Source organism: Microtus oregoni, unplaced genomic scaffold, assembly GCF_018167655.1.
Source record: "Microtus oregoni isolate MIOR12 unplaced genomic scaffold, Mior012 000043F_ref0000047, whole genome shotgun sequence".
In the NCBI taxonomy this organism is placed as follows: domain Eukaryota; kingdom Metazoa; phylum Chordata; class Mammalia; order Rodentia; family Cricetidae; genus Microtus; species Microtus oregoni.
Window position 1 is genome coordinate 10,745,316 of NW_024543210.1, and position 17,342 is coordinate 10,762,657.

The 17,342-nt window shown below is 48.9% G+C and overlaps 2 protein-coding genes across 3 annotated transcripts in view; one reads left to right on the plus strand and one right to left on the minus strand.

The window, feature by feature from the left end:
* Window positions 1-7,098, plus strand: part of Lgmn (legumain) — a 33,770-nt gene extending 26,672 nt beyond the window's left edge. The window contains exons 9-14 of the mRNA XM_041633265.1: window positions 962-1,080; window positions 1,176-1,265; window positions 2,739-2,939; window positions 5,338-5,508; window positions 6,274-6,341; window positions 6,600-7,098. Of these exons, the coding sequence (XP_041489199.1) occupies window positions 962-1,080; window positions 1,176-1,265; window positions 2,739-2,939; window positions 5,338-5,508; window positions 6,274-6,341; window positions 6,600-6,642 (692 nt within the window). The 3' untranslated portion in view covers window positions 6,643-7,098. The remainder of the gene's footprint in view (window positions 1-961; window positions 1,081-1,175; window positions 1,266-2,738; window positions 2,940-5,337; window positions 5,509-6,273; window positions 6,342-6,599) is intronic.
* A 3,175-nt stretch (window positions 7,099-10,273) lies between these two features.
* Rin3 (Ras and Rab interactor 3) overlaps window positions 10,274-17,342 on the minus strand; it is a 108,199-nt gene continuing 101,130 nt past the window's right edge. The window contains exons 9-10 of one of the 2 annotated variants that reach the window (XM_041633397.1): window positions 13,706-13,869; window positions 10,274-11,709 (exon numbers count right to left, since the gene is read on the minus strand). In XM_041633397.1, the coding sequence (XP_041489331.1) occupies window positions 11,389-11,709; window positions 13,706-13,869 (485 nt within the window). In that variant the 3' untranslated portion in view covers window positions 10,274-11,388. Of the gene's footprint in view, window positions 11,710-13,705; window positions 13,870-17,342 lie in introns of those variants that run through there. The other variant, XM_041633398.1, reaches the window with a different exon arrangement.

Genomic DNA, 17,342 nt, shown 5'->3' on the forward strand with positions numbered 1-17,342 from the left:
TAAAGATTCTATGGGACTTGGAGACTCGGCTTAGTGGTCAGGAGCATGGGCTGCTTTTGTAGAAGACCTGAGTTTGGGTCCTCAGAGGTGCATAGCCGCCTACAACTCCACTTTCAGGGGAACCAATGCTCTCTTCTGGCCTCCTAGTGTTCAAGCTACATGAACAGGCAAACATTCATACTCACAAAATAAAAGTAAAACAATTCTAAAAACAACAACAACCCCCCAAAATAATGGTATCAAGAAGAGTCTCTATGCAAGCTTCCCAATGCTGCCCAAACTAGACCAGTCTGTCTGATCTCAGGCAGGTAGGCGACTTGGTCCTTGAACATGGGGACAGTGACTGCCTGCCTGTTAAAGAGTGACATCTTAAATGCAGACACTTTAAAGGTCCTGCCCAGCTGAGTGCTTTGAGACGGAGTCCCCATAGTCCAGGCTGATCTCAGACTTGCTGTATAACTGAGGATGTCTTTGAACTCCTGATTTTCCCTCTATCTCCCAAGTGCTGGGATTACAGGCATGTAATCCCATGCTTGGCTTTTTTGTTTTGTTCAGTTTAACTGTTTTTCAGGCCTCATCCCTTCTCAGTAAGCACTCTGATCCCACCCCCCCGGCCCCCATTTTAGTGTTTTCTAAATAATTGTCAATCCTCCCTAAACCAGACTGGACCCATGTTCTTTGTGTTCCCCAGTTTGTTAAGACCTGTCAGCCATCTTCCCCGAAGTTGTGTTCTGAACACACACATGTACACAAGATTTTGCTCACAGCTGCAATAAGAGACCCTTCTTGGCTCTCTTCCCTCCATGTTTGAGAGGAGCTATTGTTCAGAATGGACAGAGCCATGCTCTCCCTGTGTTGAGTATAGCTTTGACGTCGCCAGCGGAAAGGAGGGACCCCAGTTTCAAGGGTGGTCCGAGGCCAGAGTAAAACAGATCTCACATACCCCTTTACTCTCCCGTAGTCTATGCAACTACTGCCGCCAACCCCAGGGAGTCCTCTTACGCCTGCTACTATGACGAGAAGAGAAACACGTACCTGGGGGACTGGTACAGTGTCAACTGGATGGAAGACTCGGACGTGGTAAGGCCTTTCGTCAGGACCGCTCAGCCCGCCACGGAGCAGCCCTCCCTCCGGCTGCAGGTCCTCCAAGGGCTTCTGTGCTTGTCTTCCTGCAGGAGGATCTGACCAAGGAGACGCTCCACAAGCAGTACCACCTGGTGAAGTCGCACACCAACACCAGCCACGTCATGCAGTACGGGAACAAAGTGAGTGGGGCCTCACTTCCTCGCTCCCTAATCCTGGCGCCTCAAGCACATTCATTCAGAACTTTGTCTCTTGATAAAGAGAAACGGGATTCAGGTGTGCCATGATCTCAGCATGGCTCTGCCTCACGGAGCCTCTCTGTCCTGGGGTCTCGGGCTCAGGAACCAGACGTGCCCGGTTTGCACTTATAGGTCTGGGCGTTAAGCGTGAGCTCTGGACCTGTGTCCTTCCTCATTTGTCAGAGACCTTGCTTCCAGGGTAGCCGGGACACCAGACAAGGTTGTGTGGGGGAAGCCCTGAGCAAGGGCCTGTCCCCTGGCAAGAGACGATGGAGACTGAAAGCGTGCATTCTGTTTCATGGCTGTCCCACTGAACCCTGCATTTTGAATGTCAAGCTGCCCGTCCTTAGTTCTCATTGGCTGGAAGTTGGAGACTGTTCACACAGCCCACCGCTAACTCTGTCCAGCCGGGACCAACATGGTCAGATAGTAGTACTCGGGGACCTGTTCTCTGGCTGCATGCAGAAGGCTTGAGCCTTGGCTGGGAAAGAAGGCTTTGGATGTGTAGCTTGGCTGAAAATTAAAAAACTTAAAATGGAGCTTCCAGTGTGCCATTCCCCAGGCCTAAGAGCTTGCCAGCTGAGATCTGTTTTCAGGTGCAAGCCCTGGCATTCCAGAAGAAAATTCACACAAGTGTGGCCAGGTTGCTTTGCCCTGGCTTGGCACTTGGATGGGTGTGGGAGAGAGCAGGACAGGGTGAAAGCCAGACAGGTGACTCAGGTGCCATGCCCTGCTGTGTGGCTTTGCTTTCAGCTTCCCAGTCTCAGTACTGGTGTTCAGCTTGGTCCATTTCTTGTCTGTCTGTCTCTCTGTGAATGGTGGATCTTTTAGAACTTTCTGTTTTTCTGTTTGTATTTTGGTTTCAGTTTTAGAATGAGTGTTGCATTAACGTCGCTTGCTTTGATAATGAGAAAGCTTAAGCTATTTATTCCCCTGGGGTTAGGTCTGTCTTGACCTGTGCAAGCAGATTAACAGACTGGCGCTTGCATGCATTTTGTTAGCGTCTGAGGCCCAGTGTCAGCCTGGCCCGTGGCCCTAGCTCTGCCATTCTCATGGGACCCAGACTTCAGCTTCAGCCTGGACAGATGCTGGAACCTCCTTGCTGCTGGTCACTGGGGGCAGGCAGGGGAGCAGGGGCGGGGGCAGGCAGGGGAGCAGGGGCGATGAGCAAGCGCACTCAGGATTCCCCAAGTTGAAATAAACTTTAAAACTGTGGATCTGCTGCTGGCTTTGCATATGGAGGAGCCCTTGCTGCAAAGCACACTGGGTATTTTCGATGTTCTTCAGTGGTGGATTTCAGCCACACATGTGGCTGCCCGTCTGTCTCTGCCTGAGTTGACCATGTGGGCCTAGCCTGCTTGTCACAGCTGCTTAGCTGACCAAACGGTTTGTGTTTGTGTTCTACCCTTCCTCCAGTCTATCTCTAGCATGAAAGTGATGCAGTTTCAGGGTATGAAACACAGAGCCAGCTCCCCCATCTCTCTGCCTCCAGTCACACGCCTTGACCTCACCCCCAGCCCAGAGGTGCCCCTGGCCATCCTGAAGAGAAAGCTGCTGCGCACCAATGACCTGAAGCAATCCCAGAATCTCATCGGGCAGATCCAGCAGCTTCTGGATGTAAGTAGTGGTCAGAGGGACTCTTCTGAGAGGCTGGGCCAGTTGAGACCGAATGTGTGTGTGCGTGTGTGTGTGTGTGTGTGTGTGTGTGTGCGCGCGCGCGCACGTGCATGTGGCCGCTGGTATACACACAACCAGCACCCAGAACTTGGCCCATAGAGAAAGGAGTGCGGCTTCTTTGCTCTTGGAAAGCAGAGCAAACAGCAGAGCGGTAAGCTGTCTTCATTCTTTATGATGACTTTGGCCTCTTGAGTGTCAGGAAGGAAAGGATTGGAGGTCCAGCTTCTCAGAATCCTTCTAAGATGCTCTGGCCTTTTGGTGATCCCTTCTAGATGTTTCTATCTTACTACTTCTTGACTTAGTCTTTTTGTTTTTAATCCAGTCTATAAAATTGTCTCATGGTCACTTCCTGAAACTGTTGTCTGTCCTTTCACAACTGTTGCTATGTTCAGAAGTTGTTGGGATTGGCAGGAGGATCGTTTTGATCATAGCTCTCATTTGTTCCCGTCTGTTCCGACGAACTCACTCTGTGTTAAAACTTGTCCCCAGTCAACATGGCACTCTGATGAACACGTGGACAGATTAAAAAAAAAAATCCGTGTTTGTTTTATTTTATTTTTTTTCAAGTAGAGTCTCATGTGTCCCAGGCTGTCCGTCTCCAGCTTGTTAAGTAGCAGAGGATGGCTTCCAACTTCTGATTCTCCTCCCACCTGAGTGCGGAGTCCCATCATCCCCAGTGTATGTGGTTCTTAGGATTAGGAACTGAACCCAGGGTTTCATGGATATGGGCAAGCCTCTACCAGCTGAGCCACATCCCCACTCCCCATATATATTTTAAAAGCTTAGCTTTAATTTTTGTTTTTGGAAACTTGTCCCCCCCTCCCCCCCACTGCTGTGAAAATAACAACTTGAGTGGCCTAGATGTGTTTTTTGTTTGTTTGTTTTTGTTTTTATTTTTTTGAGACAGGGTTTCTCTGTATAACAGTCTTGGCTGTCCAGGAACTTGCTCTGTAGACCCAGCTGGCCTTGAACTCACAGAGATCCGCCTGCCTCTGCCTCCCAAGTGCTGGGGATTAAAGGTGTGCGCCACCACTGCCCGGCCAGGATGTATTTTTAAGTGGTGTCAAACACAGCGGAAATAACTGCCCTTCTACTTTCTAATTTTTGGTTTCTTAATAACTTTTATTTATTGATCCTAGGGAGATTTTGTCTATGGCACTTGTTATATCTATTGTTACTACTTGAAGAATTAAATAGTTCAGGCAACATGTCCCATGTCTTAAATACTAGCACTTGGGAGGTGGAGGCAGGGAGGTCAGGAGTTCCTCAGCTCCGTACTGAGTTAGTGGTTAGAGCTCACCCTCAGTTACACGAGACGAAACAACAATGCCATTGAAAGGGCATTTTGTCTTTATCCTCTGGGTAGTCACAGAAACTAAATCAGAGTTTCCTTGTGTTGGCTTGAGCAATTGTGTACATTGTAGAATTTCTCTGGTGTCTGCTGTAAATCTGAAAACTATTTTTAAGTCTACACACTTACTTACTGGATTCAACAGTTTCCTGGTAATTATTGCACTGTTATATTTTTATACAAAACAAAGAATTAAAAAGCCAAGATAAAAACCCATTTAACTTATTCAGAAATAACCATAAGAAGCTCATTTTGTGCCCTTGTATATTTTCTGAAAAGAACCGCTTTTCAAAAACAAAAGCACTTTGTGTGTGTGTGCAGCATAGCATTGTATCCCATTTATAGACTTTTCTGTGCCCAGTGTGAGGGGAGGCAGCTGGACACTGTGCTGATGTTTACTCTGCGGCTATGGGGTTTGGGTTGAAGCATAGGAAAGCCGTTACAGGGCTCACAGAGCTCAAGGGACCCTGTGTCCAGGACCACACGTGGGCCCAGCACACTGTGTGTGATGCATTCAGCCATGAAGGAGAGAAACACTGTGTGGGTCAGAGACGTTGACGGAGAAGTCAGGGTTGGGTTCAGCAATGTCTTCTTCACAGCGCTACTCTATCCTCTGGGAGGAACATGGGGCCCCTGTGCCTTCTATGCCACCAGCTGTGGTTTCCTGGGCGGGCAAAGCACCGCATCAAATGAGGAGGCTAGTGGTGTGCTTCGGAGATGGGTGTAAACCAGACATGGCTGCCCTCCCTCCAGGCGCCAGGGAGCAGTGTTTCCATGGTGGTAGGAGGCGAAGAAGGACAGATCTTTGCAGTGTCACAGAAACCACGCACACTTTCCATCTTTCCCAAATACATTTATCGACCTGCTTCAATCCTTTGTGGGTTGAAGGCTGTGCCAGGAGACTTCCTCGTATGTGCTTCTTACTGAAGGGCCCAGAGAGAGTACATTAAGCCAGAACTGTTTCAAAATGCTGTCTCTTCTTCCTAGGCCAGGCACGTCATTGAGAAGTCCGTGCAGAAGATTGTCTCCCTGCTGGCAGGGTTTGGGGATACTGCTGAGAGACTTCTGTCAGACAGAGCCTTGCTCACAGCACATGACTGCTACCAGAAGGCTGTGACCCACTTCCGCACACACTGCTTTAACTGGCACTCCCCCACGGTGAGTCCAGGTCCTCAGGCCTCCCTGCTGCTGAGATCTGAAAGCTAAACTCAGGTACATTGGCTTGTGGAAGGTTCTGTCTGGGCCTTAGGAACCTGGATGCCCAGGTTCACGGTTATATGTCTAGGTCCCAGACAGTCTGCCAGAATCACAGGTGACAATTCCCTTTTCTGTTGACTTTGAAGGGTCCTTGTTTCTCTTGATGATGTGGCCCTACCTCCACCTGACTCTTACATTTGCCAGACATTGGCTTCTTTCTCCTAAGATTTATTGCTGGAGCACAACCTGGTCCATTGAGAGGGAAGAACGATGCTTCTGCCAATTGTAGTGCCAGTCAGCTAGTTGCCCCCTAGAAAGTCCTGGGGTTCCAATGGAATGCTTGGATTCTGCTGGAGAAAGGGGGCAAACTGTGGCCTGTAGACCAAGCCCTGGAAGAGCCTGCTTTGCCATCCATTTTGGCGATTGTGTGCCATTTCTCTCCTCAGCTCGGTTCCCAGAATCAAAGGCAAGGCCCCCGACCATCAGCCCTCGCCGTTGAGTCTACCCTGAGACTTGACAGCACTTCACAGGCCCACCAGCCCCCTGAGATTGTGTGTGGCCCTTACATATGTGCATCTCTCTCAGGAGAGTCTGTCAATACCTGTAGATTGTCCTAAATAGACCTAGAACCCCTGGTTGAGGGAACTGGCTTTGTGTTTGAACACAGAAGCAGGCGAGCTGACTGCGTGCCGAGATGCTCACATGTGCTTCTTTGTTCTCTTGCAGTATGAGTATGCCTTGAGGCATTTGTACGTGCTGGCCAACCTCTGTGAAAAGCCTTATCCGATTGACAGGTAAGGCAACACTTAGCGCCGGGAAGATGGGCATCATTCTGAATGGCTCTGGAGCATGCCACGGGCCTAGGAAGACAGACAATAGTCCATGGCCCAGTTTTGTTCTGGGGCCCCTTGTCAGTGGAATCAGAGGGGCTGGGTTCCCAGTGGTGATGACCAGGGACTTTGTCCTAAATGACTCCTGCCCAGGATGGAATTATGTCTTGCTTTCTTCAGGGTTGACCTAACTCACCAAAGTCATCTTCCTGTCTCTTCCAGGATAAAGATGGTCATGGACAAGGTGTGTCTTGGTCACTACTGAGCAGCTGCCTTCCCAGGGCTTCGTAAAGAGTGAACACAGTCCATTGGAATGTGTACCGACCTGAGACCGAAGGGGTGGAGCCAGAGGCAGCTAAGCCTAGCTCCTGGAATGCTGCCAGCCCCTCCCAGGGCTTTCTTTCTGAAGACACTGACCACTAAGAAGCTAGTTCAGGCAGTAAAGCACTCTGGAGAAAGGAACTTTTGCTTCTTAGGAGGTTTTTTTTCGTTGTTGTTTTTTTTGTCCTGTAGCTTTCAAGAGCAAACTCACTGTGGCTTCTGTCGCCATTGAAGGAGTCTCCTGAGAAATTCGAAGCTGAAACCACTTTCTGTCTTCACAGTGATTTTACTGAGTGGGGTGTGAGCCTCTAAGGAGAATTATTTTTAGAAAATATAATTTTTGATTGCTTTTGTATTTTATTCTGTGATAATGGATGTTTTAAAAAAACAAGTGACGTGAGATGTTTGTTCCTGGCCTCTGGTTTTTTTGGACTCTAGCGTCCAAACACCGAAAAGGAGTCGCCCTCAGAGACCATCTCACACACCACAGCCGATGCAAAAGCATGAGGATTTTATTAATTCTGTCTTGACAGGGTCCCTCAGCATTCAGGAAGCCGAGAGACCTCGAATAGCGGGTACAGTCTACTTTTAAAGGGGTCACAGAAGCAAGGGGGGTTGTTCTTTGACTATTCTGATTGGCTTATTCGAAAGGGCTATTACCAATAATTGACTGCAGAGCTGTTGCCAGATCAGATGAGGTAAGAGGTCATTTTGACCCCGTTTCCCAGGGAACCGAACCAAAACATACGTATATGGGTAATTGTTCAGGAACTGAGTAGTGCGAGTGTAGCTGTTAGGTTCTTGGTTCCCAGGGGAGGAGGGGAAGCACTATGGCATAGAGGCCGAGAGGATTCAGAATTGTCAAAAATGGCTTCAGGATTTTCTTAAAGTCTTACAGTTTCATGGTCTGTGTTTCACCCATGTGGTGGGTCCTGTTCCCCTCCCCCACTCTGTTCTCCACTGCTCCACACTCTGTAAACTCACACACACCCCCAATGCCCTCTTGCTTTTTTCTTGTTCTGGAATGTTCAGTTCTTCTTCCCCTTCAACTTCAAGGGCCTTTCCATCTCTAAGTTTGCTTCTCCCTCGTCGTCTCCCTACCTGTTATAGTTTGAATGGGGAATGTTCCCAGCAGGCTCCAGTGCTGGCTGTTTGGTCCCTCACTAGCAGCACTGTTTTGGGAAGTTCTGGCCTGGCTAGAGGAAGGCCGCTGGTGATACACTGTGAAGGGTGTGCTTGATCCCAAGGTTCTTCCTCTCACCCAGTTTCTTGCCCACTGAGAGGTTTTGAACCCCCTCTGTCTGCCATATACTGCATTCCTGCCACCATGATATTCTACCCAAGTAACCGTGCACCAAACCCCAAGACTGTGAAGCAAAGTATTAGTAAGTCCTCCCTCCCCTAAGTTGTTCACCATGATGAAACAGCCTGACTAACCTGGAAACACTATCACAAGCAAGCCATTCTCGGGCCGTCTGCGTCATGCCTCTCTAGCGGCATGGTCAGGTACAAAGGGGGGCGACAGGCCCCTGGAGAAGGTGAACTCCCCAGGACTGAGGCCACCCATACTCTTTCTCTGGTGCAGCACACTCAAGGTCTAGAGATGGGTTTGTTAGAGATGTGAAATTAGTGCTGCTGTATCCATTCAGGGGATACTGTACTGCAGTAAAAGGAGTGATATCTCCACAGGGGACAGAATTAGGCCAGTTGAAGCCAGTTGCTAAAAACATGTACCATAGTGCTGGGCGGTGGTGGCACACGCCCTTAATCCCAGCACTGGGGAGACAGAGGCAGGAAAATCTCTGTGAGTTCGAGTCCAGCCTCGACTACAAGAGCTAGTTCTAGGACAGGCCCCAAAGCTACAGAGAAACCCTGTTTCGAAAAACCCAAAACCCCAAAACCATGTATCATAGCTTTGTTGATGTGAAATGTGCAGAATAGGCAAATCCTCATGGAAGCTTATTGGTGCTAGGGATGGAGGAGGGAATGCTTGCGGGTGACTGCTGATGATATAAGCCTGCTCCCTCAGCCCCTCTTACAGGATCTCACTATGTTGCAAGGCAGGCCTAGAATCCAGGAATCCTCCTGTCTCAGTGCCCCCTTCCCCAAATAGCCAGGACACAGGTGTGCTCCTTCATGCCTGGTTCAGTTTCCCATCAGAGATAGTGGAAGGGTTAGGAAGCGACTGTTTTGTGGCTCAGCAATGCGAGCCTAGTGAAGCCTCAGACACCGTGGGTTTGAACTGTGTGGGTCTGTGAAGGAGCGAGGTTGCTTTTGGAGATCTGTTTGAAAACACAGATGGCCCATATAACCGAGAAATAAAAAATATTTACACACACACACCACCTACTTCCGTCAACAATAAAGAGACATGTAAACAGAGTAAGATAGTGTTGCCTCATAGGTGCAAAACCAGCCGGCTGTCAGCTCAAACTCAGGACCTTGGGACAAGGACACAGAGCTTATCTGTCTCTTCACTTGATCTTACCTCCCTGTGAAGAGTGATTTCTTGCCCCCCTCACCCCTTTCACCAAATACAGCACACAAAACATAAAGTCCTGGGCTATGGGGCTGGAGAAATGGCCCATTGGTTAGTAAGAGCACTGGCTGTTTTAGAGGACCCAGGTTCAATTTCCCAGCACCCACATGGAGGATCACAGTTGCATGTAACTCTAGTTCCAGGGGACCCAACGTTCTTGTCTGTCCTCCACAGGCACCAGGCACACATATGGTGCACAGACATACATCCAGGCAAAACAGTCATACACATAAAAAATTAAAAAAAAAACATTGAAAAACAACCCCCCTAAACCAATGTTATGATCTACTATGTTAGTGGTAAGGTCAACAGGGGCTGTTGCGAGTTATATTTTGAGGGTGTCAGATGTTATATACTATGGGGCTGGAGTGATGGCTCAGTAGTTAAGAGCTCAAACTGCACTTGCAGAGCACCTGAATTGGGTTCCCAACACCTAAGACTTACAACTACCTGGAGCTCAACCTCCAGGGGCTTCCGACACCTCCTTCTGGCCTCCTGCAGCACTACATACACCTGTACATACCCCTGACACATACACACACATAAAAGTACAATGTCATAGAGTTCTATGCAGATTTTCAAATGCTCAGGAGGTTAGATTATTTGCTTTAACCAGGAGAATTAAGTGGCATGTGAGTTAAGTCTCAATAGAGTAAAAGTCAGATGTAGCAGTGTGTGTCTGTAGTTCTGGTCACTGGGGAAGCTGAGGCAGGAGGATTGCTGAGTCTAGGAGTTCAAAGCTAGCGGGGGCAGAATAGCAAGGCCATGTCTCAAAAACAGCTGTAAAAAGGTCATATAGATGCGGGGAGAGGGTCAGGGAGGAAGGATGGCGGGGAGAGAGGATGGGGGGAGAGAGGATGGGGGAGAGAGGATGGGGGAGAGGATGGGGGGGGAGAGAGGACGGGGGAGAGAGGACGGGGGGGGAGAGGATGGGGGAGAGAGGATGGAGGAGAGAGGATGGGGAGAGAGGATGGGGGGAGAGAGGATGGGGGAGAGAGGATGGAGGGGAGAGAGGATGTGGGGAGAAAGCAAAGGTAAAAAGCATCACTGGGGCCGAGGATGTAGCTCACTTAGCCCTGGGCCAGCACCAGATAAACTGGCCATGATGGTGTACATCTGTTTTCCCAGCAGTCCTCTCAGGATGCTAAAGGTTGTCCTTGGCTGCTGATAGTTCTAACCAGCTATTTGTCTTTGCAGGACTAACACTGGGAGTCAAGGAAGGCTTCCTGGAGATGGGCTCTGAAGGATCATATAGAGCTGAGGGCAAAAGAATTCCTAAGAGTAATAGCGGAGGGTAGAAGGGATGGTTCTAGGAATCATCTAGAGCCTGGGGCGACGAGAACAAAGGATGCTGGACTGGTGAGCAGAACTTTGGCCCCTTCAGAGGACTCAGGATTTGCAAAAGGGCTTTTATTAACCCCCAAGTGGATCTTGTCAACACCAATGACCCATGGTGTTTGCATCAGGAGATAGGTCCTTCAGTCACCCCCGCCCCCAGTCTTATGGCATTGGCTGAACTTGTCCATTTCCCTGGAGCTGACTTGGCTGCTTCCAGTTGGGCTCAGGAGCCCTGGCAGCCTGAGCAGTCTGGTAGCTGAAGACAAGCTCTGAGGCAGGGATGTTGGGAGGGCTGTCTTCAGCACACACGTGGAGAAACTCCTGAGATCTTGGGTTGGTGTGGAACATCTCAGCTCCAACCTGAGGCTCAGGGAGCAAGCAGCTGGGGCCAGGAACCCCTTCATCAGCCAGTCCTGGAAAAAGTGAGCTCTTCTCTAGGACTAAAGAAGGGGATGGGACGTGATCTGGGGAAGGAAGGTGGAGGGAATGGTCTGAGGGGCTGGGTGAGCAGGGTCGGGCTTGTTTGCTGCAGCTGACTTGAGAGCCTCTTCCTCCTGAGCCTCGTTTTGTCGTTATTTTCCTTACTGTGCAATGAAGAACATGGTGCCTCAGGCTGGAACTCTGCCCTGTTGGTTTAGGCACGCTCAGTGGGTGGCAAACCAGTGTGACCAACACAGGCACCTATGTTGGGAGTATGTGTGGCCAGACACTCAGATGACTGAGTTTGGGAGTGGCCACTGAGAGCCCAGTCCTTGTCCCTCTATCCTCCCAGTCTAAGGAGATCCTGCCACCACAGCTCAGTGGTGGGCCATCTCATAGGAAGTTGGGCTCCCTCACCACTACATAAGGTTGGCTTGAGCCATCCTGGCCACCGTCCAGGGGTCGGTACACAAAGTGGAAGTCTCGCTTGGGCTCGCTACGGAGCAGATAGCCCTTGATGCGGTGTGGCAGTGCCTCGTCGGCCAGCTGGAAGCAGCGTCCATCCACCAGCACGAAGAGTCGGTAGTCTTGGGGCTGCGCCACCTCAAACTTCTCGGCGCACTGTGCACACAATGCCTGGGCTTCTGTGTCCGCCCGTGATGCCAGTGTCCGTGACTGCTGCTCAGGCTCCAGGTAGGACACACAGATGAAGTCCTGCAGGCAAAATGGAGGAGGCTTGAGGTCACTAGGCTTGGCCAATTGCAGCCTGGGTCACCCTCATCCCAACATCGGGAGCTAGGGCCAGCAGAAAGGAGCATGGCACTGGACCTGTCTTTGCCTTCTCTGGGACATGGGGGGGGGGGCGGGTCTCAAACAGCAGCTGAGAGTTGGGGCATCTGTGCCTCCTTATGCTGCCATTGAGCCTGCAGGGCTCTGGGTCTCACCTCCCCACTGGACTTACCCTAGGTGATTCAGTTATGTTTCAAATATGGATTTAGCTATTGTGTAAATGCATGATGTATGTGTGTGCCCCAAATGCCCATGTGAAGTCCCAAGACAACTTTGTGGAGGTGATTCCCTCCCTTCCACCTTTACATGAATTCCAGGGATTGAATTTGCATTGTTAAGTTTGCCTGGAGAATACCTTTACCAGCTAAGCACCACTTCTGGCAGATTCAATCATTTTAAACCATGGCAATAAGGGAGTTACAACTGCCCCACTCTTCCCACCCCAACGGCCAGCCATCATCCCTCCCTTGTCACTCCCGGTCCAATCATTCATTCTGTACTTGCCCACGGGAGGGCGGTCCCAACTGCAAGGTAGCAAGACCCACACACTGCCCCCAAGTCAGTGTGAAACGGTGTGTGTGTGTGTCTGCCCTACTGTGGATGGAATGGCAATATCAGTCACAACCATGAAAACACCAATGACCATGTTATAGGGAGGTGTGCACTTACAGGGTGCCAGAGTCTTCTGTCCCTTCCAGAGGGGAAAGGTGGGACAGAGGTCTATTGGGAGTGAGAGTGGGTCTATTGGGTTGGCACTGGCTCATGCTAATAGACACCAACGTGGGGCAGTCTATGGTACGCAGCTCCTTCTAACTCTGAGTTCAGCAATGCAAGTTAAAATTGCCGGGAGTGTTTACACCATGGGAAGTGGCAGAAGCAGAGACCAGAACTTTCTTTTCCCTCCCCATTGGTTCTAAGAAGCTGTTGATTCGAGAAGGGAGTAGAGATGCTGGTTTGGCAGCTCAGAACATGGATGGGGGTCAGAACTCATTCCGTTCCGTTAGCCGACATGACTAGGAAATGGAGTTTCTGAGGGGGCTCGAGACCACACAGCAAGTCTGGGTAACCATTACCCCTGAATGATTAACCTAGGACTTTCTAGGACAGAGGCTTATTTATGTTCTCTTTCGCTAAACTAAAGAGGATGGATGGATAGGCTCAACTCTTAGTTCAAAGCTGAGTCCAGAATTTAGGCCTCCTGCCTCTCAGAGGACTGGACTCCATTTTCTATGCGTAGTCTACACAACCATCAATAGTTCTGGAGGGTTGTCTGGCCGCCTGGTCCAACTCCTTCCATTTTCTATGCATGGCAGCCCTGCTGTGTCCCAGGTTCTGGGTTGTGTATGTCTGAGACACATGAACCGTGGGCATTGTCCTCCCCAACATGACAGCTTCATACAGAGAATTAACAACATGGCACAATGGGTGCTGTAATGGGGACGCGATGGCAGGCAGTGCAGGGCAGAGGACTGGTGTGTGTGTGTGTGTGTGTGTGTGTGTGTGTGTACTGGGGGGGCTGTCAGGGGAGTTCCTCAGAGGAGGGCTGTTGGAGATATTGGACAACCTACTGATAGAGAAGAGATAAAACAGCCTGGGCGGATGCTGGGTCGCAGGGAGCTGATCTGGGCTGTTCAGGGACAAGTGGGTGACTAGATTTGTTGCAGCCTGGGGTGTGTGGAATGACTGTTCCTCCCATGCCATTTTGCCCACTGGGTTATAACACCTGCTGGTGGCATTTCTGTGCCTGCCCAGGATCTGTAGCTGTGGGCAGATTTACAGTCTGGGGCTTTGGATTCCTCTGTGGGAGGCCCACCGCTCACCCTAAGGGTAAGTAAGGCTGGCAGGCCAAAGCAGCCAAACACAGAGCACAGGTGGCATCTCTACAGTCCGGGGCCCCAGTCACTATGGTCCCCAGCATTACCTGCACAGAGGAGCGGGAGGCCCTGGCCTTGTTGAGCGTGCGCCTACGTTCCCAGCGATGGATGGAGTCCTGCACCTCCACGCTCAGTTGCCTAGTCACTGTGATCTTGTCATAGTTCTTGATGTGCTCCAGGGCCCCGTAGGTGGTGGTCAGGTAGTAGGAACCTGAGGGGTCAAGGATACAGACTGAGCTAGGAAGGTCTGGATCCCCCCCCCCCCCCCCCCCCCCGCCACACACACACACTTGGAGGGAGCTGCTCCCAGCTTCCGACATGCCCCTCCTGATATAGCTACCAGGGGGCATCCACACTCCACAACCTGCTCCAGAGGCTTCACGCAACTGTAGTGCACTGGGTAGCCTTACCAGTTGATACTTTACAGTACAGACTAGCTCACATTTTTCCTTAGCCCATTTCAAGAAAGAATCATTTGGAAAATATACATTTATTTCATATATAACATATATTTATATATAATTAACATAACGGGTAACAATTATATATTAAATAATTATATACATATATAATGTATAACAACTATATATTAAATAATTACACATTTTAATATATGATTGTTACACATAATACATATTATATACAATATAAAACAAAACGATTATATAAATCTTATACTATTACATAATATTATATATATTTAATATAACACATATAAAACATATATTACTACTTAGCCCTGGCCTGAAATTCATGGTTGGGACCAGGCTAGATTGATCTCATAGAGATCATTCAGCTTTTGCCTTCTGAGTGCTGAGATTAAAGGGATAGTTTACCACACCTGGCTGAGGGTATTTATTCAGTGTGACTATATCGAGTAGAGGACAAAGAAACCCGGCGACACCTCCAAGCCTGTAATCCAAACTCAATATTTTTAAAGTAATATTTTAAAATGAGTTTTTAAATTTAAAATAAAATTTTAAGTGTTTTAAAATACATAGGATGCATAAGAAACTGAGAGACAGGGATGCTTCGGGTGGGGAAAGAAGGCACTGGGAGGCAACTCTCTCACTGTATCATACACATGCTTTAAAATATGTGTATGTGTTATGTATTATCCATGAATATATTATCTATATGTGTATATGCATTATGTATTGTCCATGTATGTGCATATATTCATGTATTATATGTGTATTGTATTATCCATGAATATATTTTCTATATTATCTATTGCATATATTATCTATTATATAAAAAATTTTCAAAGATGTACAGGAAATTTTTTCACTGCATAAAGTTTTTAAGGATTAAAATAGTAATATTATTGATGCTAGGCATCCATAATCCCAGTACTCAGGAGGCAGAAGCAGGTAAATCTTTGAATTGGATACCAATTGGTCTACTAGCAAGTTCAAGGGCAGCCAGACCTACAAAGTGAGATACTGTCCATTTAAAAAATGTTATTATGTTTAAAACTTTATTTTGTATACACATGTGTACATATATTTGTGGGCACACTCGTGTGGTGGCCAGAGGGTCACTTGCAGAAATCAGTTCTCTCCTTCCACCACATGAGTTGCAGGAATTGAACCGGGGTCCCCAGGCTTGGCAGCAACTGCCTTTACCCACTGAGTCACCCACCAAAATATTGGCCCATTTAAATTTTTATTTAAAAATATTCTTAATCTCTAACGTTTCCTCTAATTGAGGTTTTAAGGTATTTCAAGCTGTACAAACCACATGCTTTCTCTATGCAGCCTTTACTGTCCTGGAATTTGCTCTTTAGACCAGGCTGGTCTCAAACTCAGAGTGCTGAGATTAAAGGTGTAGGCCACCACTGCCTCGCTAGAATTTTAAGTTCAAAGGCGATATTCTGCAGATGTTCATCTGCTCATCAGCTTGTTAGGAGTTGAGAACTGTGTGGAGATCTTTTGCTTTAAAGGTAAGAAGCTGAATCCCAGAAAGAAAGGCTGACATGTCCAAGATCACACAGCACACCGCCCACCACCCCTCTCCCTCTCTCATCCTGCTTTCTTCCAGGCCCTAGACACATTCCCGATGCTCCCCAGACTGCTCTTTCTGGCTATTAAGGCCAGGACAATGATTTTGGACATAAGGCTGATTCTGCCAGTGACCCACCCCAATCCATCTTCCAACCCTAACTTTGCTGTTACCTGAGGAAGTGGCCCTGACCTGAAAATGCTTACTTTCCCAGACTCCTTAGGCAGGCACAGCCCTGGGTCCTACCCCTGTGGCAGGGAGAGCTCAGCTTTTGAGTCCCAGGGAAGAGTGGGGCACCCTGAAGCAGCCACTGGCTTCTCAATGTGTAAGGTATTGGGCTCAGCCATGCTTAGGTCATACAGTTATATGAGCTCAGACAATAGTTCTGGGGACTTCTGGTTTTCTCAGAGGCAGAAGAGAGGAACTCCAAGCCCTCTTGGGGCTCTCTTGCCCTGTTAAACCCTACACATCCTTCTAGCTATTTTTGGTAGACCATGTAGTACCTGCTAAGAGCACTAGGTGGCAGGCGACACCACTGTGAATTTTGTAGACGGTTCCTGGACTAATTGGAAATCCCCATTGGTGAGATTAACTGTGCACAGGCAGCTGTCAGCAGGCCTGGGGAGGGTGTTTCAGCTAAAAGGTCTATGAAGACACTTGTAGGAGAGGTTTGGCTTCTCGGTTTGTTCCAGCTAGGCAATTCCTCTGATATGGGGTTGGGATAAGGAGTGAGTATAAGAAGGGGGTCCCACCAGCTCTTCCAGCTTCTCACAGGAACCCCCTGATCCCTCCTACTACAAATGCCTGCTGCAAAGACCATAGGACCCAGCTACCAGAGCTGTGCTAAATCACAGCATACTGCAGCCTGGAGGGGTCAGGAGAACAGATAGGAGATACAGTGTTTCCACAGGCAGGGGGTGAGCCAGCACAGACACCTGCACAGTGCCCCAAAAGGACCTCTTCCCCTGGTATCCAGGACTTTCATGGCTGTGGTCTCAGAGTGGGTGTCACTCTTTCATCTGGCTAGAGATCCTTGCCCAACTTCCTCAATCTCTGAGTGCTTTCACGGGGCATGGAAACCAGAGAGGAAGCCTCGAGGAGATGGGGGTCGTAAATGTGGGTGCAGAGCGAGGGGCTTGCTCATTCTCATGAAGCTTCCATCTCTGCATGGCAGCCCCAAGGTGGGCATGGGTGGTTCAATGATGCCGGCTTGGTAGATGGATAGGTGGATATGTGGGGGATGGGTAGATAGATGACAAGTATGTACGTGTGGATTGATGAATGGGTAGGTAAGTTTATGGGTGGATGCACTGGTGAATAGATAAATGGATGGGTGGATGGATGGGTTGGTGAATGGATGGAGGATGGAGAGATGGATGGATAGGTAATGAACTGGTGGATAGTTAGCTAGACGGACTAATGAAGGCATAAATGAGTAGATGGATAGATGGATGAATGGATGGATGGATGGACAGATGAATGGTGGTGGGTGGAAGGGTGGACGAATATACGGATGTACTGATGGTGGGTGGAAGGGTGGACGGATATACAGATGTACTGATGGACTGAAAACAGTTACTTCTGAATTCCTGGACTTCCCAGGAAATAAGTTTCTCCGATGACAGGCAACACTTAACTAAAGAGGAAAAAATGCAAGCCCCGGGTGTCACAGCCACAGCC